This window comes from Limanda limanda, chromosome 4 (assembly GCF_963576545.1).
Source record: "Limanda limanda chromosome 4, fLimLim1.1, whole genome shotgun sequence".
NCBI lineage: Eukaryota > Metazoa > Chordata > Actinopteri > Pleuronectiformes > Pleuronectidae > Limanda > Limanda limanda.
Genome location: NC_083639.1, coordinates 28,839,766 through 28,867,153, shown reverse-complemented (window position 1 = coordinate 28,867,153; position 27,388 = coordinate 28,839,766). Strand labels below are relative to the sequence as shown.

At 43.0% G+C, this 27,388-nt stretch overlaps 2 protein-coding genes across 2 annotated transcripts; both read left to right on the top strand.

The window, feature by feature from the left end:
* The first annotated feature begins 9,558 nt into the window (after nucleotides 1-9,558).
* Nucleotides 9,559-11,232, top strand: LOC133000652 (tripartite motif-containing protein 16-like). The gene has a single exon (XM_061070602.1). It carries the CDS (start codon nucleotides 9,559-9,561, stop codon nucleotides 11,230-11,232), a length of 1,674 nt encoding a protein of 557 aa, XP_060926585.1.
* A 6,644-nt stretch (nucleotides 11,233-17,876) lies between these two features.
* LOC133000643 (tripartite motif-containing protein 16-like) lies at nucleotides 17,877-26,970 on the top strand. The gene is made up of 2 exons (XM_061070595.1): nucleotides 17,877-19,368; nucleotides 26,789-26,970. Exons 1-2 carry the CDS (start codon nucleotides 17,877-17,879, stop codon nucleotides 26,968-26,970), a joined length of 1,674 nt encoding a protein of 557 aa, XP_060926578.1.
* The last annotated feature ends 418 nt before the right edge of the window (nucleotides 26,971-27,388 follow it).

The window sequence follows — 27,388 nt, the reverse complement described above, 5'->3', positions numbered from 1 at the left end:
AACTGTTTTGCCATGACATTTAAAAGGGTAACACATTTTAATGTAACATACTCAATAGATAGAACTAGATCGGAAAGGTCAGCATATGGTGACAACCCCTTCCAACCTCAACTGGACACTAGGTGTCCCTGTTCTTCCTTCCCCAGAGCTGTAGGTGGAGTGGGCGTCAGCGTCAATCAGAGCACACCTCACACTAACTTTTTCATTCTTTTATGAGTGAGTTTGTATTGATTATTTTTTACTAGTTTTCCTTATTTGTTCTGAGATGTGCTTTATGAATAAAGATGTGATTTATTATTATTAAATGCATCTATTTGATTTGACTTTAATTGTTACTGTATGTTGTGAATGAAGGATAACACACTCTGCTTCTTACTGATAGCTCCTCATAACACCAAGTGTGAATAGGCCGCTGTGAAATGCAGTAGATCCTGAAACACCAACAACTTCTTCCTCAAACACAGCCAACTACCAGTCAGGATATGTCTGTATCTCCTGCCTTCACAGGTGTGTAAGTGCGAGAACCAGTGAACAACATGTCATTAACAGGCAGTGATTCCGATTCTGTGTTTAAATCTTTAACTTTTTTGTTCCATGTTTGTTGATCAAAGTTCGTCGTGGTGCAATTCTGCTCCGCACAAAGATCAGCTGTCAATCAAACACTGACCTTGCTTTATCACACATATTTAGTTCTCACTTTGTCAAGACAGAAATCTATAATTACACTGACATGATTGTGTTTGCTGTTGTTTTCTAAATCAATGTAGAAATCAGGTTGTGTGATGTTTTAGAACCTGTGTTGATCCTGATCCTCATCAATGAGCTGATTATTTCTTCTTTTCTTTTCCACATGTGAGCTGGAGGTGAAACAAACTGATGTGTGTCCATGAAATCACTGAACAAGAGTCACTGAACAGACTTTACTGATATAATGATCAATGACCTCAGAGCCTCAGCATGTCCAACAGATCAACTACACTTTATTTCAGGCATTAATATGTTTATTAATCTAATTAATTAATTGTAACAGTAGTAAAGTGTAATGTACCTTCAAGACCTTCTGTGTTGTCCAGATCCCAAAGACCATTATAACCTTAAGTCATTTGTAAAGCATGGACCGTGCAGGAGCTTCTCCAAACTCATGAGTGACTGTTCAGGTCCCAGTGGCCTCTGATGGATTCATATATGACAGGATAGTCTCCGTTCAGCCAGGCGTTAACGTTGGAGCGTATGTTAGCAAAAAAACTGAAGATAAATCACTAATCATTGTATTAATCCACCTGTGGGTGTGAGAGGATAACGTTGTGGGTCGGTGTCCGAATATTACACATGTAATCAGTTAAGATTTAATGGATAATATCATAATCATATTGAGGATTGCTTTGTCTTTCATTTTTTTGAATTCATCATTAAGGATTTAAATCCCTTTCCTTTATTGTTTTTGTTTTTATTTTAATTTTGTTGCGATTTTAATAAAGTTCTAAAAAAAAAATTCTGTGTTTTTAATTATTTTGTGTGTTCACAGTATTAAAAGATTTCATTCACACATTACATGACACTTTAAATATTGTGTTACTCTGCAAACAACTTTTTAAACTTCATAATATATATATATATATAAACTTTAATACAGGCTCAAGGCCCACAGAGAAAAACAACAACAATACATAGAATCAATACATTACATAAAAATATACAGGGAAAGAAAGGCTAAAAAACGCACTCATGCCAGTGTTCCCAGATCTTGGATGTGTATTTTACAGAGCTGCGGCCAGGGACTGTCATAAGATCAATTATTAGATTTGTCGAGCGGTCCAGCCGACTCATAAACTGAAACGCTAGGTTCCTCAGCAAGGCCATGAAGGTGGTTAGACCCATATTACAAAACAACTCACTGGCTCTAGTACTCCTGGGTTTCTTCAGGAGTATCCTAAGACAGTCATTATAGGCTACTTTCAACCTACGCAAGCTCTCCTACTTGTAATTCACCCAGAGTGGAGCTGTATAGAGAGGGGTGCAGTAGGCTCTAAACAAATTAATCTTAACATCATCTGTACAGTGGTGGAATTTTCTGACCAACATGTTAGCTTTGACATAGAGCAATCCCCTCTGTCTGCACATGTCGGCATCATCCTCCAACGTGTCTGTAATAATGTGCCCTAAGTATTTGGTACTATTGGACACCCCCAGAGTTTGCCCAGAAAGATGAAAGGCAGGGAACTTAATATCCATGTCATTCTTAGTTCTACAGACCATTACCGAACTCTTATTGGACTTATATATAACATCAAAATCAACCCCATATTTAGGTGAATAATTAGAGCAACAGTCTTTTTATTTGTCTCTATAGAAAAGTGAGGAGCCTCCTCAGACAGAACAGAACTCGGCTGCCAGGATTCTAACTAGAGTCAACAGGTTGGAACACATCAGCCTGGTTTTAGCCTCTTTATACTGACTCTCAGTTTCTAATGAGTTGAAGCTTCTTTAAATGACTTGTAAAACTCTCAATGCTCTGACTGCTCAGTTTATCACAGATCTTTAATCATTGAGATCCTCTGGCAGGAGACCTTGAACTGATTCAGATTCTCAGCTAAACACTAAAGGCCGAAATATGCTACTCCGAGTCCGTTACACGCGGGACCCTTTTTCATTTATGGTTCTCCGAAGGCTGTGTGTGCTGAAAACAATTCAACGCCAGAACAGTAGGTGGCACAACGATTTTGCTAAGACCCTCCCGCCTCTCCAGAGCCAGGAGGGTCAGTGAAAATGCCTTTGGAATCAAGGTGGCACGGTGGAGATTTCTTGGGAGGTCGATTGAGTTCCTGCCAGACAGGGCTCGGGATGTGGTCAAGGCTTGTGTAGTTCTCCACAACAACCTGGCCTACACAGATGAGGCGACCACACCTGAGAGCCGCTACATACCGCCCAGTTACTCGGATACAGACTCAGGGGGAACGGTACAGCCTGGTGAGAGGCGCAAAGTGTTGGCTGGCGACACCAATCTGTCACAGGTAACACAGATATCAAAGAGCTGTTCTACCAGAGACTCTACTTGGCCCCAGATCTTGACCTGATGATCTTACCTGATACGCTGGCTTTTAGAATTGTAAATACAACATCTCAACTGTCTCAAAACCTGTTTGGTATGTTATTTTTTCCGTAATTTGCATACAAACATGGTGCAAAACACAAACTATTCGAACAATACAAGAGTACTATTTACAAAGTGCAAAGAAGCAGCATAGTGTCTTGGCACATGATCAGCCCTGTTGTTTCAACAGCAGGCTGTATGAACACCTATACAGCTGCTATAGTTGTGAGAAATGATTTGATGCAATTCTTTGACTCCAGAGGGAGCGGTCCTGTGGCACTTGACCCCAGAAGACCTGATAACGACCTGATGATCCTACCTGTTACATTCAGGTGAATTTCATATATCAGACCTGAATCTCACATATCAGCTTGGCACCTGGCCTTTTGTCTATGTAGAGAGTCATCAGACATGGTTCCTGGCTTTTGTGTGTCTCAGAGCGAGAGTTATTAGAACCTGATAGTTGGCTTTTGTCTACAGCCACGACAAGATGGTTGAAGCCAAAGGTATTTGCATCCATATGGTCCTGGCCATAGCCCTGTTCAAGCCTCGAACAGCATATTCTTTCATACCTGATGACATGTTACGCTGACTTTTAGCCATGTAAATAACTATTTTCAAAATGCAAAGAAGCAGCATAGTGTCTTGGCATATGTTCAGCCCTGCTGTTTAAACTGCAGGCTGTATGTGTCAGGCCTGGACTGAAATTAGGACTCAGATTCAGAGGATATCACGTACCAGCACACTTTATTGAATTCAGAACCTCTATGAAGAGTGACAAACGATTAGGCTATGAAAAACTCACTTAATATATCAAAACCTGGCAAGAATAACTCGGGGAAAGAAAACACCCTAATAAATACAAAACACACACTAGAAAAAGGAAAAGGTTCAAAACAGAATTCAGAACAGAATTCATCATTAAGGATTCAATGATAAATCTTGGATGTTATATTGTGAGGTAAACAGTTATAGCTTGTATAACAACAGCAACAACACTTCAGCCTCTCTATGCTGGAGTTAGGGTTTGTAATTATGAAGACACAGCTGAGTTCTGTAAACTAAAATAGACTTGAGTCATTAACAGGCAGTGATTCCGATTCTGTGTTTAAATCTTTAACTTTTTTGTTCCATGTTGGTTGATCAAAGTCTGTTGTGGTGACGTTTCTGCTCCGCACAGAGATCAGCTGTCAATCAAACACTGACCTTCCTTTATCACACATATTTAGTTCTCAATTTGTCAAGACAGAAATCTATAATTACACTGACATGAATGTGTTTGAAAGAACTAATGTTGCTGTTGTTTTCTAAATCAATGTAGAAATCAGGTTGAGTGGTGTTTTAGAACCTGTGTTGATCCTGATCCTCATCAATGAGCTGATTATTTGTTCTTTTCTTTTCCACATGTGAGCTGGAGGTGAAACAAACTGATTGTGTGTCCATGAACTCACTTAACAAGAGTCACTGAACAGACTTTACTGATGAAATGATCGATGACCTCAGAGCGTCAACGTGGCCAACAGGTCAACCATACTCTATTTCAGGCATTCATTTCTTTATTAATCTAATTAATACATTGTAACAGTTGTAAAGTGTAATGTACCTTCAAGACATTCTGTGTTGCCCAGATACCAAAGGCCATTATATCCTTTAGTCATTTGTAAAGCATGGACCGTGCAGGAGCTTCTCTAAACGCATGAGTGACTGTTCAGGTGCATGTTGCCTCTGATGGATTCATGTGTGACAGGATAGTCTCTGTTCAGCCGGGCGTTAATGTTGGAGCGTTTGTTAGCAAAAAAACGAGGGTCGTAGGAAACGTCCATCTAAGTTGTTTGTGAGTGTTTGCTGGTCAACATGTTCCACGTGCTCCACCTCCATCCTCACAGACCCTGAACTGAAGATAAATCACTAATCATTGTATTAATCCACCTCTGGGTGTGAGAGGATAACATTGGGGGTCTGTGAATATTACACATGTAATCACTTTAGATTTAATGGATAATATCATTCACATATTGAGGATGCTTTGTTTATAATTTGATTGGAATTCATCATTAAGGATTAAAAGTCCTGTTCTTAATTGTTTTTGTTTTTATAATTTTGTTGGGATTTTAATAAAGTTATAAAAAAATAAATTTTCTTTGTTTTGAATAATTTTGTGTTTTCAGAGTATTTAAACATTTCGTTCACACAGTACATGACACTTCTTTAAATATTGTATTACTCTGCAAACAACTTTTTAAGCTTCATAATAAAACCAGGTGATATATTTAGGTGATTAATTAGAGCAACAGTCAAAGTGAGGAACCTCCTCAGACAGAACATAACTCTGCTGTCAGGATTCTAACCAGAGTCAACAGGTTTGAACACATCAGCCTGGTTTTAGCCTCACACTGACTCTCAGTTTCTTACGAGTTGAAGCTTCTTTAAATGACTTGTAAAACTCTCAATGCTCTGACTGCTCAGTTTATCACAGATCTTTAACCCTTGAGATCCTCTGGTGGAAGACTTTGAACTGATCCAGATTCTCAGCTAAACAGTATGACAGAGTTTTAGGAATAAGGTTCAGAGACTGCGGAACAACCTGCCTGAGGAAATGCAGCCACCTGAGTCGGTAACTTCCTTCAAATCTAAACCTAAAACCTCTTTTTGTCGGACCACATGCCATGATTTTACCTAATTCTAGTTTTATTATTGTATTGTGTGGTCATGCTTCAATTTCTTTCATCTAGATCATTGTCCCCTCAGCGGTTGGACTTTTAAACCAGCTGTAGCCCTTGTGTACGGCACACACAAATTTTAATATATTTTACAATTTAACAAAGGACTAATGGATTCTTAGTGCTCTTTTTGTGTATTTATGTATTGTTATGATGTGTATTGGTTGTGTGTGACTACTGTTTCCAAACCAAATGGCCCCTCGGGGACAGTAAAGACGACCTTAACCTTAACTTAACCTTTATTCTACTTTGTTAGTTTTTCACTCTTCTATGAGTGATTTTGTATTTGTTATTTTCGCTAGTTTATCTTTATTTGTTCTGAGATGTGCTTTACAGATAAAGATGTGATTCATTATTATTAAATCCATCTATTTTATTTGACCTTAATTTGTTACTGTATGTTGTGAATGAAGGATAACACACTCTGCCTCTCACTGAAAGCTCTTCTTAACACCAGGTGTGAACAGGCCGCTGTAAAATTCAGTAAATCCTGAATCACCAACAACTTCTTCCTCTAATAAACAACCAGCTCCTCCCAGTCAGGATAGGTCTTTGTCTCCTCCCTTCACAGACGTGTAAGTGTAGAACCAGTGATCAACAAGCTGTGAACTGTGGGAGATGAGTCACTGCAGGAAGTGAGCGAGAGGGAGGAGCAGAGATCTGTTTCTGTTTAGAGGAAGTGAACCTGTTCTGCAGTCTCTGGCAGCAGCTGTCCTTCTACAGCGTCTCTGACACCATGACTCTTCTCCACAGAGTCCAGACCACATTCACTCCGCCTCTCTATGCTGGAGTTAGGGTTTGTAATTCTGGATACACAGCTGAGTTGTGTAAACTGAACTGAGGTTGTAATCACAGAGCATCAGTGTTAGGGGATGTTTGGTCACATTGTAATTGTGGAACCTGATTTGTTTTCATCACGGCTCATCTCTGTTAAGTGTGAATCCACTCGTCCTCATTGTATTTTACATATTTAGTGAAGGCATATTTATCTGTTACTTTGTAGGATTCTGTTCTTTTTGATTTTCATGATCTGAACTAGCAGTTCCATTGGAGAGTGTTCTGATCGTGTCCCTCTGAGGGTTTGTTCTCTAGCTCTCCACATATGTGTTTCTTATACATGTCTATATACATTTGAATCTCTTTAGATGTATACAATATAACAACAATGTAACGTGTGAAGAAGCTGAAAGTTGAAATAAAGAATAAATTCAGTCTGTTCTTTTGTCTTCATTCAAGGAAGGTTGTTTTGCTGTTAGCCCATCCAGAAGCAAAAATAATTATTAAACCTAAACGGGCTGTAAATTGTATGTTGCTGGTTGTTCTTAGGAGCTGAGGAAAGGGGAGACTCATGTATCATGTTGCGACTGGGTTTTCTCCTGGGTGGAGTCGTAACATGACTCCACCCACTGGGGCTTGTCTATTTCCTTTTGTCGGTAAATTTATGGTTCATTCGAGAAGTGATGGCAGATAATCAGGTGTGCTTAAGGTTGCCAGTTTTTTTGGTTCATATTGATAGGATGGAGTTTCAATTGGATGATTCTGCCACAGATCCCTCTGTAAAAAAGTTGGATGAATGTAAAAAAACAGATTCATGGATCGTGGTCGATTTGTTCAAGATACAAGTACCTTTAAATGCAAAAAAAGCTGAATTTTGTTTAAAAAACTATGGATAAGGGTGTGTTACCAGAGTGTCATGTGGCTACTGGGGAAGATGTGGAGGACAAAGTGATGCCACGTTCCCCCCCTCCCATGGATCACGTGATTAAGGCTGGCATGACGGCCGAGGAGCTCCACTTGGTGCCCCGTATGAAGGAGGTGAAGCTGAGGAACAAAGAGTTGGAGAGGGAACTCCCACGTTAAAGGAACTTGCGGAGTTATTAATGGACTTGAGGATGCACACCCTGAGGCAGTCTCTATTGTTTTTGTTGACTTCAATAGGGCTAATATGAGGAAACTTCTGCCAAAATATTCTCAACATATTAACTTTCCCACCCCGGGTGACCAGACACTTGACCATTGTTACTCGCAATTACAGAACAGCTACAAACCCCTCCCCCGCCTTGTTTTGAGAAGTCGGATCACACTTTCATTATGCTCATCCCAACCTACAGACAGCGCCTAAAACAGGAAAAAACGTTTTTTTGGGCAATTCAACGCTGGAGTGCTGAATCCATTAGCACTCTCCAGGACTGCTTTAAAACAACAGATTGGCAGATGTTCTATGTTGCAGCTGATAGGGACATTAACGAATACACAGACACTGTCTCTGCATATCTCTTTAAATGCATCGATGATGTCGTCCCTAGGGACAGTGTTAGGACTTTCCCAAACCAAAAGCCCTGGGTAAATGGTAATGTCCGTGCTATGCTCAGAGCACGGTCCTCAGCCTATAACTCTGGTGACCCGGAGGCTTTGACGAAGTCCAGATGTGACCTACGGAGGGCCATCAGAGATGGAAAAAGAGACTACAGGGACAAGCTGGAATCCAACTTCCTCAGCTCTGACCCCCAACGCTTGTGGGTTGGCCTGCGACACATCACAGGCTATAAAGGGAGAAATAGCAGTGATGATCAGCCTGCCGCCTCTCAACCTGATGACCTCAACACCTTCTACGCACAGTTTGAGGCAACCAACACCCTTCCATCCGCGAGACTGGCCGAGGACTGAGACGACTGCACTCTATCCGTGGCTGACGTGAGACTAGAGCTTCAAAGAGTGAAGCCTCGAAAGTCATCTGGGCCCGATGCCTCAGGGGGTGCGCCGACCAGCTAGCATAGGTATTCACCTCCATATTCAACCCCTACCTACAACTGTCAACAGTCCCCACCTGCTTCAAGCAGGCCACCATCATCCCCATACCTAAGAAACCATCCATCACCAGTTTAAATGAATACCGCCCTGTAGCACTGACCTCCACCATCATGAAGTGCTTGGTGCGTCTGGTCAAAACACACATCTGCTCTACCCTTCCGAACACCCTTGACCCCTTACAGTTCGCATACCGCCCAACCGGTCTACGGATGATGCTATCGCCCTGACAACACACACCACCCTCTCACACCTGGAAAAGGCTTACACATATGTGAGGATGCTGTTCGTGGATTACAGCTCAGCGCCCCACCTGATTGTGACTGCCAAGCTCGTCCCCAAGCTCAGGAGCCTGGGTCTTAAAACCCCCCTGACGAGCAGACGCCAGGTGGTGAGAATGGGCAACCACATATCCTCCTCACTGACCCTGAGCACCGGGGGGCCCTCAGGGCTGCGTGCTCAGTCCCCTCCTGTACTCCCTGTACACCCAGGACTATGTGGCAACACACAGTTCCAACATCATCCTCAAATTTACAGACGACACTACCATCCTGACCATCCAACACAGAGTTCAAGCAGATGCCCCAGCTTCGTTATTTTGTTTGGAGGATGCGCATGTTTACACAAACAGAACATACAGCCGATACAGCAGGAACAGGATATTCTTTACTCCAATGAACATCAACACCGACCAACATGAAGGGAAGATTTTGCCCAGCAGCCATCAGAGGAGGAGCGAAACGGGGCGGCTCCTGTCATTTCCTGATTCCAGTGCCAAGTGGCTGGTACTACGCCTGCTCACCATCAAGGAAGAACCAAGTCTAAACCACAGCAACCCCCGCTCGTTATTGACCAATCCTTTTCTACCAACTGTTATAAATATTATAACCGCCGTCCGTGCGGTGCAACTCTTTACTGCAGTCTCTGGCAGCAGCTGAAATGGCGCAGCAAGAAAATCAACTGGACAGACAAATACTCTCCTGTTCGATCTGTCTGGATCTACTGAAGGATCCGGTGACTACTGACTGTGGACACAGCTACTGTAGGAGCTGTATTAACACCCACTGGGACAATGGGGAGGAGAGAGGAAGCTACAGCTGCCCTCAGTGTAGACAGACCTTCACAACGAGGCCTGTCCTGGGGAAAAACACCATGTTAGCTGATTTAGTCGAAGAGCTGAAGAAGACTGGACTCCAAGCTGCTCCTGTTGATCACTGCTATGCTGGACCTGAAGATGTGGCCTGTGATTTCTGCACTGGAAGAAAACTGAAAGCTCTCAAGTCCTGTTTGAATTGTTTGGCCTCTTATTGTGAAAAACACCTCCAGCCTCATTTTCAGTCAGCTCCATTGAAGAAGCACAAGCTGGTGAAGCCCTCGGAGAAGCTCCAGGATAACATCTGCTCTCGTCACGACGAGGTGATGAAGATGTTCTGCCGCACTGATCAGCAGTGTATCTGTTATCTCTGCTCTGTGGATGAACACAAAGACCACGACACAGTGTCAGCTGCAGCAGAAAGGACTGAGAGGCAGAGAGAGCTCGGACTGAGGAGACAAACAATCCAGCAGAGAGTCCAAGACAAAGAGAAAGACGTGAAGCTGCTTCAACAGGAGGAGGAGGCCGTCAACTGCTCTGCTGATAAAGCAGTGGATGACAGTGAGGAGATCTTCACTGAGCTGATCTGTCTGCTGCTGAAAAGAAAATCTGACGTGAAGCAGCAGATCAGATCCCAGCAGGAAACTGAAGTGAGTCGAGTCAGAGAGCTTCAGGAGAGACTGGAGCAGGAGATCACTGAGCTGAAGAGGAAAGACCATGAACTGAAGCAGCTCTCAGACACAGAGGACCACAACCAGTTTCTACACAACTACCCCTCACTGTCACCACTCAGTGAATCTACACACTCATCCAGCATCAGGATCCGTCCTCTGAGGTACTTTGACGACGTGACAGCAGCTGTGTCCAAGGTCAGAGGTCGACTACAGGACATTCTGAGTGAGTCAGAGAGAAAGATTTTACAGATTGTGTATCAAGTGGATGTTTTACTGCCACAACCAGAGCCAGAGACCAGAGCTGACTTCTTAAGATATTCACAGGAAATCACACTGGATCCAAACACAGCATACAGACGTCTGTTATTATCTGAGGGAGACAGAAAAGTATCATATATGAGAGTAGATCAGTCTTATTCTAATCACCCAGACAGATTCACTTATTGGGATCAGGTCCTGACTAGAGAGAGTCTGACTGGACGTTGTTACTGGGAGATGGAGGTGGGGGGGAGAGCAGTTGGTGTAGCAGTCACATTCAAGAATATCAGCAGATCAGGGAACTCACATGAATGTAGATTTGGATTCAATGATAAATCTTGGATGTTGTATTGTGAGGTAAACAGTTATAGCTTGTATAACAACAGCATCAAGACTCCAGTGCCAGGTCCTGTGTCCTCCAGAGTAGGAGTGTACCTGGATCCCAGTGCAGGTGTTCTGTCCTTCTACAGCGTCTCTGACACCATGACTCTCCTCCACCGAGTCCAGACCACATTCACTCAGCCTCTCTGTGCTGGAGTTAGGGTTTGTAATTATGGAGACACAGCTGAGTTCTGTAAACTCAAATAGACCTGAGTCATTGAAAGCAGTGTTTCAGATTCTGTGTCTAAATCTTTAACTTCTTTTGTCTCCATGTTTGTTGATCAATGCCGTCGTGGTGACGTTTCTGCTCCGCACAGAGATCAGCTGTCAAGCAAACACTGACCTTCCTTAATCACACATATTTAGTTCTCACTTTGTAAAGACAGAAATCTATAATTACACTGACATGAATGTGTTTGAATGAACTAATGTTGCTGTTGTTTTCTTAATCAATGTAGAAATCAGGTTGTGTGATGTTTTAGAAACTATGTTGATCCTGATCCTCATCAATGAGCTGATTATTTGTTCTTTTCTTTTCCACATGTGAGATAGAGGTGAAACAAACTGATTGTGTGTCCATGAACTCACTGAACAAGAGTCACGGAACAGACTTTACTGATGAAATGATCAATGACCTCAGAGCGTCAACATGTCCATTAGATCAACTTCACTTTATTTCAGGCATTAATATGTTTATTAATCTAATTAATTCATTGTAACAGTTTTAAAGTGTAATTTACCTTCAAGACATTCTGTGTTGCCCAGATACCAAAGACCTTTATATCCTTAAGTCATTTGTAAAGCATGGACCGTGCAGGAGCTTCTCCAAACTCATGAGTGACTGTTCAGGTGCCAGTGGCCTCTGATGGATTCATGTATGACAGGATAGTCTCTGTTCAGCCGGGCGTTAACGTTGGAACGTATGTTAGCAAAAAAAAATGGGTCGTAGTAAACGTGCATCTACTTTGTGTATGAGTGTTTGCTGGTCACCATGTTCCACATGCTCCACCTCCACCTACACAGACCCTGAACTGAAGATAAATCACTAATCATTGTATTAATCCACCTGTGGGTGTGAGAAGATAACGTTGGGGGTCGGTGTCTGAATATTACACATGTAATCACTTTAGATTTAATGGATAATATCATTAACATATGGAGGATTGCTTGGTTTTTCATTTGATTGGAATTCATCATTAAGGATTTACATTCCATTTGTTCCTTGTTTTTTTTTGTATTTTAATTTTGTCGGGATTTTAATAAAGTTATAAAGAAATTCATTTTCTGTGTTTTTAATTATTTCATTTGTTCAGAGTATTTAAACATTTCATTCATACAGTACATGACACTTCCTTAAATATTGTGTTACTCTGCAAACAACTTTCAAAACTTCATAACAAAACCAGGTGATGTATTTAGCTGAATAATTAGAGCAACAGTCTTTTTATTTGTGTATAGAAAAGTGAGGAGCCTCCTCAGACAGAACAAAACTCTGCTGCCAGGATTCTAACTAGAGTCAACAGGTTGGAACACATCAGCCTGGTTTTAGCCTCTTTACACTGACTCTCAGTTTCTAACAAGTCGAAGCTTCTTTAAATGACTTGGAAAACTCTCAATGCTCTGACTGCTCAGTTTATCACAGATCTTTAATCCTTGAGATCTGTCGTTGCATGTTCGTTTATCCTAAATATGAGATGAGCCGGTCTGGTCTAATTCAAGTATTTATTTAGAAGCAATGAAGGTATTAAAAGTTACAGCAAAGCAATGGGCACCCAAAGCACAGACCTGGCACTCTAGCAGCACCGAACAGTCACAAGTCGCATCAAACAGACGGCGTCTGTAATATTTTATAACAGTAGGTACAACAGGATTGGTCAATAACGAGGGGAAGTCTTACTTGGATCTTCCTCGATAGTGTGCAGGCGTAGTCCACCCTCTTGGTATTGGAATCAGGAAGTGATGAGCAGCTCCGTTTCGCTCCTCCTCTGATTGTTGCTAGGCTAAATTTTCCCTCCATGACAGGCCTTGACACAGCTGACCCCTTGTGGGTCGATGTTGTTGTTCATTGGAGTAAAGAATATTGTGTTCCTGCTCTATCGGCTGTATGTTCTGTTTGTGTAAACATTCGGATCCTCGAAACCAAAACAACGGCACTCTGTCTGTCCCCCAGAACCTGGGGCAGCTGCTTGAACTCTGTGTGATGTTGAATGAATGTAATGGAGTTATGCTTTAATACAAAAAGTTGAGTATGAGAACAAGTTAAAGTACAGTGTATAGTCAATCACAGATTTATCCCACAACAGGCAGCGGCTCTTATCAGACCTTTAATCAAGACAGGTGTGAGACTGACCAGCGTTGTGACACACACACATTTCTAGCTAATTTCAAGATTAATACCAAGCAGCAAAGGTTATTATAAATAATTCGTGTGAAGGCCCAATTTCTTCTCCAAACTGCTCCTGCTTTATTGTTTAGAGCAGAGGTCTTCAACAGGGGGTCTGCGGAGGTAATGCAGGGGGTCGCGAAATGTTTTGGTTGATTAGACAATTTTTTATATTTTTTTAAATGTTTTATTTATTTCAAACCAATTATCTTCCCACAAATGTAAATGTCTTTAAATACACATTAACACACATCGAACATATTGTGAGGCTGATTTGACCCTCTGCCTGACAACCTCCATCCGTCCAAGATGAGATAAGTTGTGTGCTTCCCATCAGGGTCCGACATCTCACTAATGTGGGAGTATGTGTGCCATCCACAGATAGCTTGAGGATTCACTGTCTCTTCTCCACTATGTTTAAAATAAAAACATGAATCTGTGAATTACTTTAATAGCTCAGTGTTGTATGGAAGATGTATGTTTATAAATGGCAGTGGCATGGACACCCTGTACCTTGCACATGTTTAAATTAAAAACATGAATATATGAACCTATGTGATATTTGAATAGCTTAGTATTGAATGCACAATAACAGGGTAGATATGTTCATACATGTCACTAGGCCCAGTTTAATATAAAACACAATTGTATACAATATATATAGTAGGGGGTCCCTTTTTTTATTTTTTTTATTTGACCTTTATTTAACGAGGAAAGTCCCATTTAGATGAAAAACCTCTTTTTCGAGGGAGTCCTGGCCAAAAGGCAGCAACAAATAACATATGTACACTCACAATATTACACTCACAACATATAAACAGAAATTAAAATGATAAAAAACAGTTACAAATAAATTAAAATTCATAAAAAACATCTGCAAGTAAAAGAAGTGGTCTGAAATGATCTCATCGTAGATTTAAAAGCATTCAAAGAAATAATTTCGGTTAATTTAAAATCTTTTTGCAGCTTTTGCAGGAGCAGTCCCTGCTCCATCTCTCCACCAGTTTGGGGGTCCTTGTCCTGAAAAATGTTGAAGACCCCTGGTTTAGAGTACAGTTACATAAACATCTTCACAGACACACAGACCAGCTAAAATATAAAATCCCAACAGATTCTCTGGCAGGAGACTTTGAACTGATCCAGATTATCAGCTAAACACTAAGACAGAGTTTTAGAAATAAGATTCAGAGACTGTGGAACAACCTGCCTGAGGAAATGCAGCCGGCTGAGTTGATAACTTCCTTTAAATCAAAACCTAAAAAAACCTTAACCTTAACTTAACCTTTATTTAACTTTTTAAGTTTTTCAGTCTTCTATGAGTGAGTTTGTAATTGTAATTTTCATGAGTTTTTCTTCATTTGCTTTTAGACATGCTTTATAAATAAAGATGTGATTTATTATTATTAAATGCATCCTATTTGATTTGACTTTAATAGTTACTGTGTGTTGTGAATGAAGTAAAACACACTCTGCCTCTCACTGAAAGCTCCTCATAACACCAAGTGTGACCAGGCCGCTGTGAAATGCAGTAAAACCTGTAACACCAACAACTTCTTCCTCAAACACAACCAGCTCCTCCCAGTCAGGATACAAATGTGTCTCCTCCCTTCACAGGTGTTTAAGTGTAAGGGCTTTTGGTTTGGGAAAGTCCTAACACTGTCCCTAGGGACGACATCATCGATGCATTTAGAGAGATATGCAGAACAGTGTCTGTGTATTCGTTAATGTCTCAATCAGCTGCAACACAGAACATCTGCCAATCTGTTGTTTTAAAGCAGTAAGTGGTAATGTCCGTGCTATGCTCAGAGCACGGTCCTCTGCCTATAACTCTGGAGACCCTGAGGCTTTGACGAAGTCCAGATGTGACCTATGGAGGGCCATCAGAGATGGAAAAAGAGACTACAGGGACAAGCTGGAATCCAACTACCTCAGCTCTGACCCCCGACGCTTGTGGGGTGGCCTGCGACACATCACAGGCTACAAAGGGAGAAATAGCAGTGATGATCAGCCCGCCGCCTCTCTACCTGATGACCTCAACACCTTCTACGCACAGTTTGAGGCAACCAACACCCTTCCATCCGCGAGACTGGCCGAGGACTGAGACGACTGCACTCTGTCCGTGGCTGATGTGAGGCGAGAGCTTCAAAGAGTGAAGCCTCGAAAGTCATCTGGGCCCGATGGAGTTCAAGGCCGTGTCCTCAGGGGGTGCGCCGACCAGCTTGCGTAGGTATTCACCTCCATATTCAACCTCTCCCTACGACTGTCAACAGTCCCCACCTGCTTCAAGCCGGCCACCATCATCCCCATACCTAAGAAACCATCCATCACCTGTTTAAATGACTACCGCCCTGTAGCACTGACCTCCACCATCATGAAGTGCTTCGAGCGGCTGGTCAAGACACACATCTGCTCTACCCTTCCGAACACCCTTGACCCCTTCCAGTTGGCATACCGCCCAACCGGTCTACAGATGATGCTATCGCCCTGACAACACACACCACCCTCTCCCACATGAAAAAGGCTAACACATATGTGAGGATGCTGTTCGTGGATTACAGCTCAGCGTTCAGCACGATTGTGACTGCCAAGCTCGTCCCTAAGCTCAGGAGCCTGGATCTTCAAATCCCACTGTGCAACTGGATCTTGGACTTCTTGACGAGTAGACCCCAGGTGGTGAGAATGAGCAACCACACATCCTCCTCACTGACCCTGAGCACCGGGGGCCCTCAGGGCTGGGTGCTCAGTCCCCTCCTCTACTCCCTGTACACGCAGGACTATGTGGCAACACACAGTTCCAACATCATCCTCAAATTTGCAGACGACACTACCATCCTGGGCCACATCTCTAACAACGATGAGACCTCCTATAGAGATGAGGTAAGGGGCTTGGCAACATGGTGCCATGAGAACAACCTGTCTCTCAACGTCTGCAAGACCAAGGAGATGATCGTGGACTTCAGGAAGCTGCAGAGGGGGGAATCACAATCCGATACACATCCGTGGAGCTGTGGTGGAAAGAGTCTCTGAGTTCAAATTCCGCGGTGTGCTCATCATGGATGACCTTACCTGGTCCAAACAAGCGGCCTCGGTGGTCAAAACTGCACAAAAGCGCCTTTACTTCCTGAGGAGACTCAAGAAGTTTGGCATGGCTTCAAAAACACTAACAAACTTTAAAAGATGCACCATTAAGAGCATCCTCTCAGGCTGCACTACTGCCTGGTATGATAGCTGCTCTGCTGCTGATCGCAAGGCCCTGCAAAGGGTGGCGAAGACTGCTAAACTGCTCCTTCATTTTACTATGTTTTTTGTTATGTGTACGAGGTTATATTTTATGTACAAGGTTATATGTTTTATGGTATTTAATTTGTTGTAAAGCCCGTCTACTGCGTAGATGTTGCCTGCCAGGTCACAAGAATTTCACTGCTCCGATGACGCTGTCATTGGTGCATGTGACAATAAACTTTGATTTGATTTGATTTGATCTTGAAGTTAGAGTGTGTGTGTGTGCGTCACATCACTGTACAATCTCACACCTGTCTTGATAAGAGGTCTGATAAGAGCCGCTGCCTGTTGTGGAGACTGTTAATCTGTGGCATACAATACACTGTACTTTAACTTGTTCTCATACCTAACTTTTCTGTGTTAAAGCATTACTCCCTTAGCTTTAGTCAACATAACACAGAGTTCAAGCAGATGTCACAGCTTCGTTGTTTTGTTTGGAGGATGCGCATGTTTACACAAACAGAACATACAGCCGATAGAGCAGGAACACGATATTCTTTACTCCAATGAACATCAACACCGACCCACATGAAGTGAAGATTTTGCCCAGCAACCATCAGAGGAGAAGCGAACAAGGGCTGCTCCTTTCATTTCCTGATTCTAGTGCCAAGAGGCTGCTACTACGCCTGCTCACCATCAAGGAAGAACCAAGTCTAAACCACAGCAACCCCCGCTCGTTATTGACCAATCCTGTTCTACCAACTGTTATAAATATTATAACCGCCGTCCTTGCAACTCTCGTGGCTGCGGCGGCAGGGGCGGCGACAGTAACAAAAAAAAAAAGTGGATACGCGGAGCGTCCACGTGACTGCCTCTTGTCCAGTTGTGCGATCGACCCACACTGCCTTCGCGATCGATCGACGTATTGGGCACCCCTGGTTTAGAGAAACAGAGGTGGATTCCTACCATTGTGCATTTGATTAACACCATGTGTGACCAGGCCACTGTGAAATGCAGTAAAACCTGAAACACCAACAACTTCTTCCTCAAACACAACCAGCTCCTCCCAGTCAGGATATGTCTGTGTCTCCTCCCTTCACAGGTGTGTCAGTGTAAGGACCAGTGAACAACAAGCTGAGAACTGTGGGAGATGAGTCACTGCAGGAAGTGAACGAGAGGGAGGAGCAGAGATCTGTTTCTGCTCAGTGGAGGTGAACCTGTTCTGCAGTCTCTGGCAGCAGCTGAAATGGCGCAGCAAGAAAATCAACTGGACAGACAAATACTCTCCTGTTCGATCTGTCTGGATCTACTGAAGGATCCGGTGACTACTGACTGTGGACACAGCTACTGTAGGAGCTGTATTAACACCCACTGGGACAATGGGGAGGAGAGAGGAGGCTACAACTGCCCTCAGTGTAGACAGACCTTCACACCGAGACCTGTCCTGGGGAAAAACACCATGTTAGCTGATTTAGCGGAGGAGCTGAAGAAGACTGGACTCCAAGCTGCTCCTGCTGATCCCTGCTATGCTGGACCTGCAGATGTGGCCTGTGATTTCTGCACTGGGAGAAAACTGAAAGCTCTCAAGTCCTGTTTGAATTGTTTGGCCTCTTATTGTGAAAAACACCTCCAGCCTCATTTTCAGTCAGCTCCATTGAAGAAGCACAAGCTGGTGAAGCCCTCGGAGAAGCTCCAGGAGAACATCTGCCCTCGTCACGACGAGGTGATGAAGATGTTCTGCCGCACTGATCAGCAGTGTATCTGTTATCTCTGCTCTGTGGATGAACACAAAGACCACGACACAGTGTCAGCTGCAGCAGAAAGGACTGAGAGGCAGAGAGAGCTAGGGCTGAGGAGACAAACAATCCAGCAGAGAGTCCAGGACACAGAGAAAGATGTGAAGCTGCTTCAACAGGAGGAGGAGGCCCTCAACGTCTCTGCTGATAAAGCAGTGGAGGACAGTGGGAAAATCTTCAGTGAGCTGATCCTTCTGCTGCTGAAAAGAAGCTCTGATGTGATGCAGCAGATCAGATCCCAGCAGGAAACTGAAGTGAGTCGAGTCAGAGAGCTTCAGGAGAGACTGGAGCAGGAGATCACTGAGCTGAAGAGGAAAGACCATGAACTGCAGCAGCTCTCAGACACAGAGGACCACAACCAGTTTCTACACAACTACCCCTCACTGTCACCACTCAGTGAATCTACACACTCATCCAGCATCAGGATCCGTCCTCTGAGGTACTTTGACGACGTGACAGCAGCTGTGTCCAAGGTCAGAGGTCGACTACAGGACATTCTGAGTGAGTCAGAGAGAAAGATTTTACAGATTGTGTATCAAGTGGATGTTTTACTGCCACAACCAGAGCCAGAGACCAGAGCTGACTTCTTAAGATATTCACAGGAAATCACACTGGATCCAAACACAGCATACAGACGTCTGTTATTATCTGAGGGAGACAGAAAAGTATCATATATGAGAGTAGATCAGTCTTATTCTAATCACCCAGACAGATTCACTTATTGGGATCAGGTCCTGACTAGAGAGAGTCTGACTGGACGTTGTTACTGGGAGATGGAGGTGGGGGGGAGAGCAGTTGGTGTAACAGTCACATACAAGAATATCAGCAGATCAGGGAACTCACATGAATGTAGATTTGGATTCAATGATAAATCTTGGATGTTGTATTGTGAGGTAAACAGTTATAGCTTGTATAACAACAGCATCAAGACTCCAGTGCCAGGTCCTGTGTCCTCCAGAGTAGGAGTGTACCTGGATCCCAGTGCAGGTGTTCTGTCCTTCTACAGCGTCTCTGACACCATGACTCTCCTCCACCGAGTCCAGACCACATTCACTCAGCCTCTCTGTGCTGGAGTTAGGGTTTGTAATTATGGAGACACAGCTGAGTTCTGTAAACTCAAATAGACCTGAGTCATTGAAAGCAGTGTTTCAGATTCTGTGTCTAAATCTTTAACTTCTTTTGTCTCCATGTTTGTTGATCAATGCCGTCGTGGTGACGTTTCTGCTCCGCACAGAGATCAGCTGTCAAGCAAACACTGACCTTCCTTAATCACACATATTTAGTTCTCACTTTGTAAAGACAGAAATCTATAATTACACTGACATGAATGTGTTTGAATGAACTAATGTTGCTGTTGTTTTCTTAATCAATGTAGAAATCAGGTTGTGTGATGTTTTAGAAACTATGTTGATCCTGATCCTCATCAATGAGCTGATTATTTGTTCTTTTCTTTTCCACATGTGAGATAGAGGTGAAACAAACTGATTGTGTGTCCATGAACTCACTGAACAAGAGTCACGGAACAGACTTTACTGATGAAATGATCAATGACCTCAGAGCGTCAACATGTCCATTAGATCAACTTCACTTTATTTCAGGCATTAATATGTTTATTAATCTAATTAATTCATTGTAACAGTTTTAAAGTGTAATTTACCTTCAAGACATTCTGTGTTGCCCAGATACCAAAGACCTTTATATCCTTAAGTCATTTGTAAAGCATGGACCGTGCAGGAGCTTCTCCAAACTCATGAGTGACTGTTCAGGTGCCAGTGGCCTCTGATGAATTCATGTATGACAGGATAGTCTCTGTTCAGCCGGGCGTTAACGTTGGAACGTATGTTAGCAAAAAAAAATGGGTCGTAGTAAACGTGCATCTACTTTGTGTATGAGTGTTTGCTGGTCACCATGTTCCACATGCTCCACCTCCACCTACACAGACCCTGAACTGAAGATAAATCACTAATCATTGTATTAATCCACCTGTGGGTGTGAGAAGATAACGTTGGGGGTCGGTGTCTGAATATTACACATGTAATCACTTTAGATTTAATGGATAATATCATTAACATATGGAGGATTGCTTGGTTTTTCATTTGATTCGAATTCATCATTAAGGATTTACATTCCATTTGTTCCTTGTTTTTTTTTGTATTTTAATTTTGTCGGGATTTTAATAAAGTTATAAAGAAATTCATTTTCTGTGTTTTTAATTATTTCATTTGTTCAGAGTATTTAAACATTTCATTCATACAGTACATGACACTTCCTTAAATATTGTGTTACTCTGCAAACAACTTTCAAAACTTCATAACAAAACCAGGTGATGTATTTAGCTGAATAATTAGAGCAACAGTCTTTTTATTTGTGTATAGAAAAGTGAGGAGCCTCCTCAGACAGAACAAAACTCTGCTGCCAGGATTCTAACTAGAGTCAACAGGTTGGAACACATCAGCCTGGTTTTAACCTCTTTACACTGACTCTCAGTTTCTAACAAGTCGAAGCTTCTTTAAATGACTTGGAAAACTCTCAATGCTCTGACTGCTCAGTTTATCACAGATCTTTAATCCTTGAGATCTGTCGTTGCATGTTCGTTTATCCTAAATATGAGATGAGCCGGTCTGGTCTAATTCAAGTATTTATTTAGAAGCAATGAAGGTATTAAAAGTTACAGCAAAGCAATGGGCATCCAAAGCACAGACCTGGCACTCTGGCAGCACCGAACAGTCACAAGTCGCATCAAACAGACGGCGTCTGTAATATTTTATAACAGTAGGTACAACAGGATTGGTCAATAACGAGGGGAAGTCTTACTTGGATCTTCCTCGATAGTGTGCAGGCGTAGTCCACCCTCTTGGTATTGGAATCAGGAAGTGATGAGCAGCTCCGTTTCGCTCCTCCTCTGATTGTTGCTAGGCTAAATTTTCCCTCCATGACAGGCCTTGACACAGCTGACCCCTTGTGGGTCGTCGTTGTTGTTGATTGGAGTAAAGAATATTGTGTTCCTGCTCTATCGGCTGTATGTTCTGTTTGTGTAAACATTCGGATCCTCGAAACCAAAACAACGGCACTCTGTCTGTCTCCCAGAACCTGGGGCAGCTGCTTGAACTCTGTGTGATGTTGAATGAATGTAATGGAGTTATGCTTTAATACAAAAAGTTAAGTATGAGAACAAGTTAAAGTACAGTGTATAGTCTATCACAGATTTATCCCACAACAGGCAGCGGCTCTTATCAGACCTTTAATCAAGACAGGTGTGAGACTGACCAGCGTTGTGACACACACACATTTCTAGCTAATTTCAAGATTAATACCAAGCAGCAAAGGTTATTATAAATAATTCGTGTGAAGGCCCAATTTCTTCTCCAAACTGCTCCTGCTTTATTGTTTAGAGCAGAGGTCTTCAACAGGGGGTCTGCGGAGGTAATGCAGGGGGTCGCGAAATGTTTTGGTTGATTAGACAATTTTTTATATTTTTTTAAATGTTTTATTTATTTCAAACCAATTGTTTTCCCACAAATGTAAATGTCTTTAAATACACATTAACACACATCGAACATATTGTGAGGCTGATTTGACCCTCTGCCTGACAACCTCCATCCGTCCAAGATGAGATAAGTTGTGTGCTTCCCATCAGGGTCCGACATCTCACTAATGTAGGAGTATGTGCGCCATCCACAGATAGCTTGAGGATTCACTGTCTCTTCTCCACTATGTTTAAAATAAAAACATGAATATGTGAATTACTTTAATAGCTCAGTGTTGTATGGAAGATGTATGTTTATAAATGGCAGTGGCATGGAAACCCTGTACCTTGCACATGTTTAAATTAAAAACATGAATATATGAACCTATGTGATATTTGAATAGCTTAGTATTGAATGCACAATAACAGGGTAGCTATGTTCATACATGGCACTAGGCCCAGTTTAATATAAAACACAATTGTATACAATATATATAGTAGGGGGTCCCTTTTTTTATTTTTTTTATTTGACCTTTATTTAACCAGGAAAGTCCCATTTAGATTAAAAACCTCTTTTTCGAGGGAGTCCTGGCCAAAAGGCAGCAACAAATAACATATGTACACTCACAATATTACACTCAAAAACATATAAACAGAAATTAAAATGATAAAAAACAGTTACAAATAAATTAAAATTCATAAAAAACATCTGCAAGTAAAATAAGTGGTCTGAAATGATCTCATCGTAGATTTAAAAGCGTTCAAAGAAATAATTTCGGTTAATTTAAAATCTTTTTGCAGCTTTTGCAGGAGCAGTCCCTGCTCCATCTCTCCACCAGTTTGGGGGTCCTTGTCCTGAAAAATGTTGAAGACCCCTGGTTTAGAGTACAGTTACATAAACATCTTCACAGACACACAGACCAGCTAAAATATAAAATCCCAACAGATTCTCTGGCAGGAGACTTTGAACTGATCCAGATTATCAGCTAAACACTAAGACAGAGTTTTAGAAATAAGATTCAGAGACTGTGGAACAACCTGCCTGAGGAAATGCAGCCGGCTGAGTTGATAACTTCCTTTAAATCAAAACCTAAAAAAACCTTAACCTTAACTTAACCTTTATTTAACTTTTTAAGTTTTTCAGTCTTCTATGAGTGAGTTTGTAATTGTAATTTTCACGAGTTTTTCTTCATTTGCTTTTAGATGTGCTTTATAAATAAAGATGTGATTTATTATTATTAAATGCATCCTATTTGATTTGACTTTAATAGTTACTGTGTGTTGTGAATGAAGTAAAACACACTCTGCCTCTCACTGAAAGCTCCTCATAACACCAAGTGTGACCAGGCCGCTGTGAAATGCAGTAAAACCTGTAACACCAACAACTTCTTCCTCAAACACAACCAGCTCCTCCCAGTCAGGATACATATGTGTCTCCTCCCTTCACAGGTGTTTAAGTGTAAGGGCTTTTGGTTTGGGAAAGTCCTACCACTGTCCCTAGGGACGACATCATCGATGCATTTAGAGAGATATGCAGAACAGTGTCTGTGTATTCGTTAATGTCACAATCAGCTGCAACACAGAACATCTGCCAATCTGTTGTTTTAAAGCAGTAAGTGGTAATGTCCGTGCTATGCTCAGAGCACGGTCCTCTGCCTATAACTCTGGAGACCCTGAAGCTTTGACGAAGTCCAGATGTGACCTATGGAGGGCCATCAGAGATGGAAAAAGAGACTACAGGGACAAGCTGGAATCCAACTTCCTCAGCTCTGACCCCCGACGCTTGTGGGGTGGCCTGCGACACATCACAGGCTACAAAGGGAGAAATAGCAGTGATGATCAGCCCGCCGCCTCTCTACCTGATGACCTCAACACTTTCTACGCACAGTTTGAGGCAACCAACACCCTTCCATCCGCGAGACTGGCCGAGGACTGAGACGACTGCACTCTGTCCGTGGCTGATGTGAGGCGAGAGCTTCAAAGAGTGAAGCCTCGAAAGTCATCTGGGCCCGATGGAGTTCAAGGCCGTGTCCTCAGGGGGTGCGCCGACCAGCTTGCGTAGGTATTCACCTCCATATTCAACCTCTCCCTACGACTGTCAACAGTCCCCACCTGCTTCAAGCCGGCCACCATCATCCCCATACCTAAGAAACCATCCATCACCTGTTTAAATGACTACCGCCCTGTAGCAATGACCTCCACCATCATGAAGTGCTTGGTGCGTCTGGTCAAAACACACATCTGCTCTACCCTTCCGAACACCCTTGACCCCTTCCAGTTCCCATACCGCCCAACCGGTCTACGGATGATGCTATCGCCCTGACAACACACACCACCCTCTCACACCTGGAAAAGGCTTACACATATGTGAGGATGCTGTTCGTGGATTACAGCTCAGCGTCCCCAAGCTCAGGAGCCTGGGTCTTAAAACCCCCCTGACGAGCAGACGCCAGGTGGTGAGAATGGGCAACCACATATCCTCCTCACTGACCCTGAGCACCGGGGGCCCTCAGGGCTGCGTGCTCAGTCCCCTCCTGTACTCCCTGTACACCCAGGACTATGTGGCAACACACAGTTCCAACATCATCCTCAAATTTACAGACGACACTACCATCCAACCATCCAACACAGAGTTCAAGCAGATGCCCCAGCTTCGTTATTTTGTTTGGAGGATGCGCATGTTTACACAAACAGAACATACAGCCGATACAGCAGGAACAGGATATTCTTTACTCCAATGAACATCAACACCGACCAACATGAAGGGAAGATTTTGCCCAGCAACCATCAGAGGAGGAGCGAAACGGGGCGGCTCCTGTCATTTCCTGATTCCAGTGCCAAGTGGCTGGTACTACCCTACCAACTGTTATAAATATTATAACCGCCGTCCGTGCGGTGCAACTCTTTACTGTCCGGTGCTGCTAGAGGGCTGGGGCTGTGAGTTGGGTGCCCATTTCTCAGCTGTAACTCTTCATACCTTTTCATTGCATCTTAATAAATACTTGATTGAACAAAACCGAGACCAGCTCTTCTCATATTTGGGTTAAAAGAACACGTCAGCAGACATGTGGCACTTTTTCCTTTGTTTAGAAAAACAAAGGTTGATTCCCACTTTTGTGCATTTGATTAACACCATGTGTGACTAGGCCGCTGTGAAATGCAGTTAATCCTGAAACACCAACAACTTCTTCCTCAAACACAACCAGCTCCTCCCAGTCAGGACATGTCTTTGTCTCCTCCCTTCACAGGTGTGTCAGTGTAAGAACCAGTGAACAACAAGCTGAGAACTGTGGGAGATGAGTCACTGCAGGAAGTGAACAAGAGGGAGGAGCAGAGATCTGTTTCTGCTCAGAGGAGGTGAACCTGTTCTGCAGTCTCTGGCAGCAGCTGAAATGGCGCAGCAAGAAAATCAACTGGACAGACAAATACTCTCCTGTTCGATCTGTCTGGATCTACTGAAGGATCCGGTGACTACTGACTGTGGACACAGCTACTGTAGGAGCTGTATTAACACCCACTGGGACGAAGAGGAGAGAGGAAGCCACAGCTGTCCCCACTGTAGACAGACTTTCACACCGAGACCTGTCCTGGGGAAAAACACCATGTTAGCTGATTTAGTCGAAGAGCTGAAGAAGACTGGACTCCAAGCTGCTACTGCTGATCACTGCTATGCTGGACCTGAAGATGTGGCCTGTGATTTCTGCACTGGAAGAAAACTGAAAGCTCTCAAGTCCTGTTTGAATTGTTTGGCCTCTTATTGTGAAAAACACCTCCAGCCTCATTTTCAGTCAGCTCCATTGAAGAAGCACAAGCTGGTGAAGCCCTCGGAGGAGCTCCAGGAGAACATCTGCTCTCGTCACGACGAGGTGATGAAGATGTTCTGCCGCACTGATCAGCAGTGTATCTGTTATCTCTGCTCTGTGGATGAACACAAAGACCACGACACAGTGTCAGCTGCAGCAGAAAGGACTGAGAAGCAGAGAGAGCTCGGGCTGAGGAGACAAACAATCCAGCAGAGAGTCCAGGACACAGAGACAGATGTGAAGCTGCTTCAACAGGAGGAGAAGGCCATCAATGGCTCTGCTGATAAAGCAGTGGAGGACAGTAAGGAGATCTTCACTGGGCTGATCCTTCTGCTTCTGAAAAGAAGCTCTGATGTGATGCAGCAGATCAGATCCAAGCAGAAAACTGAAGTGAGTCGAGTCAGAGAGCTTCAGGAGAGACTGGAGCAGGAGATCACTGAGCTGAAGAGGAAAGACCATGAACTGAAGCAGCTCTTAGACACAGAGGATCACTACCAGTTTCTACACAACTATCCCTCACTGTCACCACTCAGTGAATCTACACACTCATCCAGCATCAGGATCCGTCCTCTGAGGTACTTTGAGGACGTGACAGCAGCTGTGTCACAGGTCGGAGGTCGACTACAGGACATTCTGAGTGAGACAGAGAGAAAGGTTTTACAGATTGTGTCTCAAGTGGATGTTTTACTGCCACAACCAGAGCCAGAGACCCGAGCTGACTTCTTAAAATATTCACAGGAAATCACACTGGATCAAAACACAGCATACAGACGTCTGTTATTATCTGAGGGAGACAGAAAAGTATCATATATGAGAGTAGATCAGTCTTATTCTAATCACCTAGACAGATTCACTTATTGGGATCAGGTCCTGAGTAGAGAGAGTCTGACTGGACGTTGTTACTGGGAGGTGGAGGTGGAGGTGGTGGGGAGGGTGAGAGGAGGAGTTGGTGTAGCAGTCACATACAAGAATATCAGCAGATCAGGTAACTCACATGAGTGTAGATTTGGATTCAATGATCAATCTTGGATGTTATTTTGTAAGGTAAGCAGATATACGTTTTTTAACAACAGGATCAAGACTTCAGTGCCAGGTCCTGTGTCCTCCAGAGTAGGAGTGTACCTGGATCACAGTGCAGGTGTTCTGTCCTTCTACAGCGTCTCTGACACCATGACTCTCCTCCACAGAGTCCAGACCACATTCACTCAGCCTCTCTATGCTGGAGTTAGGGTTTGTAATTATGAAGACACAGCTGAGTTCTCTAAACTCAAATAGACTCCAGTCATTACAAGCAGTGATTCAGATTTTGTGTCTAAATCTTTAACTTCTTTTGTCTCCATGTTTGTTGATCAAAGTTCATCGTGGTGACGTTTCTGCTCCGCACAGAGATCAGCTGTCAATCAAACACTGACCTTCCTTTATCACACATATTTAGATCTCACTTTGTAAAGACAGAAATCTATAATTACACTGACATGAATGTGTTTGAAATAACTAATGTTGCTGTTGTTTTGATTTTCTGATTATTTCTTCTTTTCTTTTCCACATGTGAGATGGAGGTGAAACAAACTGATTGTGTGTCCATGAACTCACTGAACAAGAGTCACTGAACAGACTTTACTGATGAAAAGATCAATGACTTCAGAGCGTCAACATGTCCAATAGATCAACTACACTTTATTTCAGGCATTAA

What these genes read in the sequence shown, in the direction of transcription:
- LOC133000643 (XM_061070595.1), top strand. Translation starts at nt 17,877, where the DNA reads ATGGCGCAGCAAGAAAATCAACTGGACAGACAAATACTCTCCTGTTCG. An exon ending in CATCAAGACTCCAGTGCCAG is followed by an intron (nt 19,369 to 26,788) that starts GTCCTGTGTCCT and finishes CTTCAGTGCCAG; the next exon opens with GTCCTGTGTCCTCCAGAGTA.
- LOC133000652 (XM_061070602.1), top strand. Translation starts at nt 9,559, where the DNA reads ATGGCGCAGCAAGAAAATCAACTGGACAGACAAATACTCTCCTGTTCG.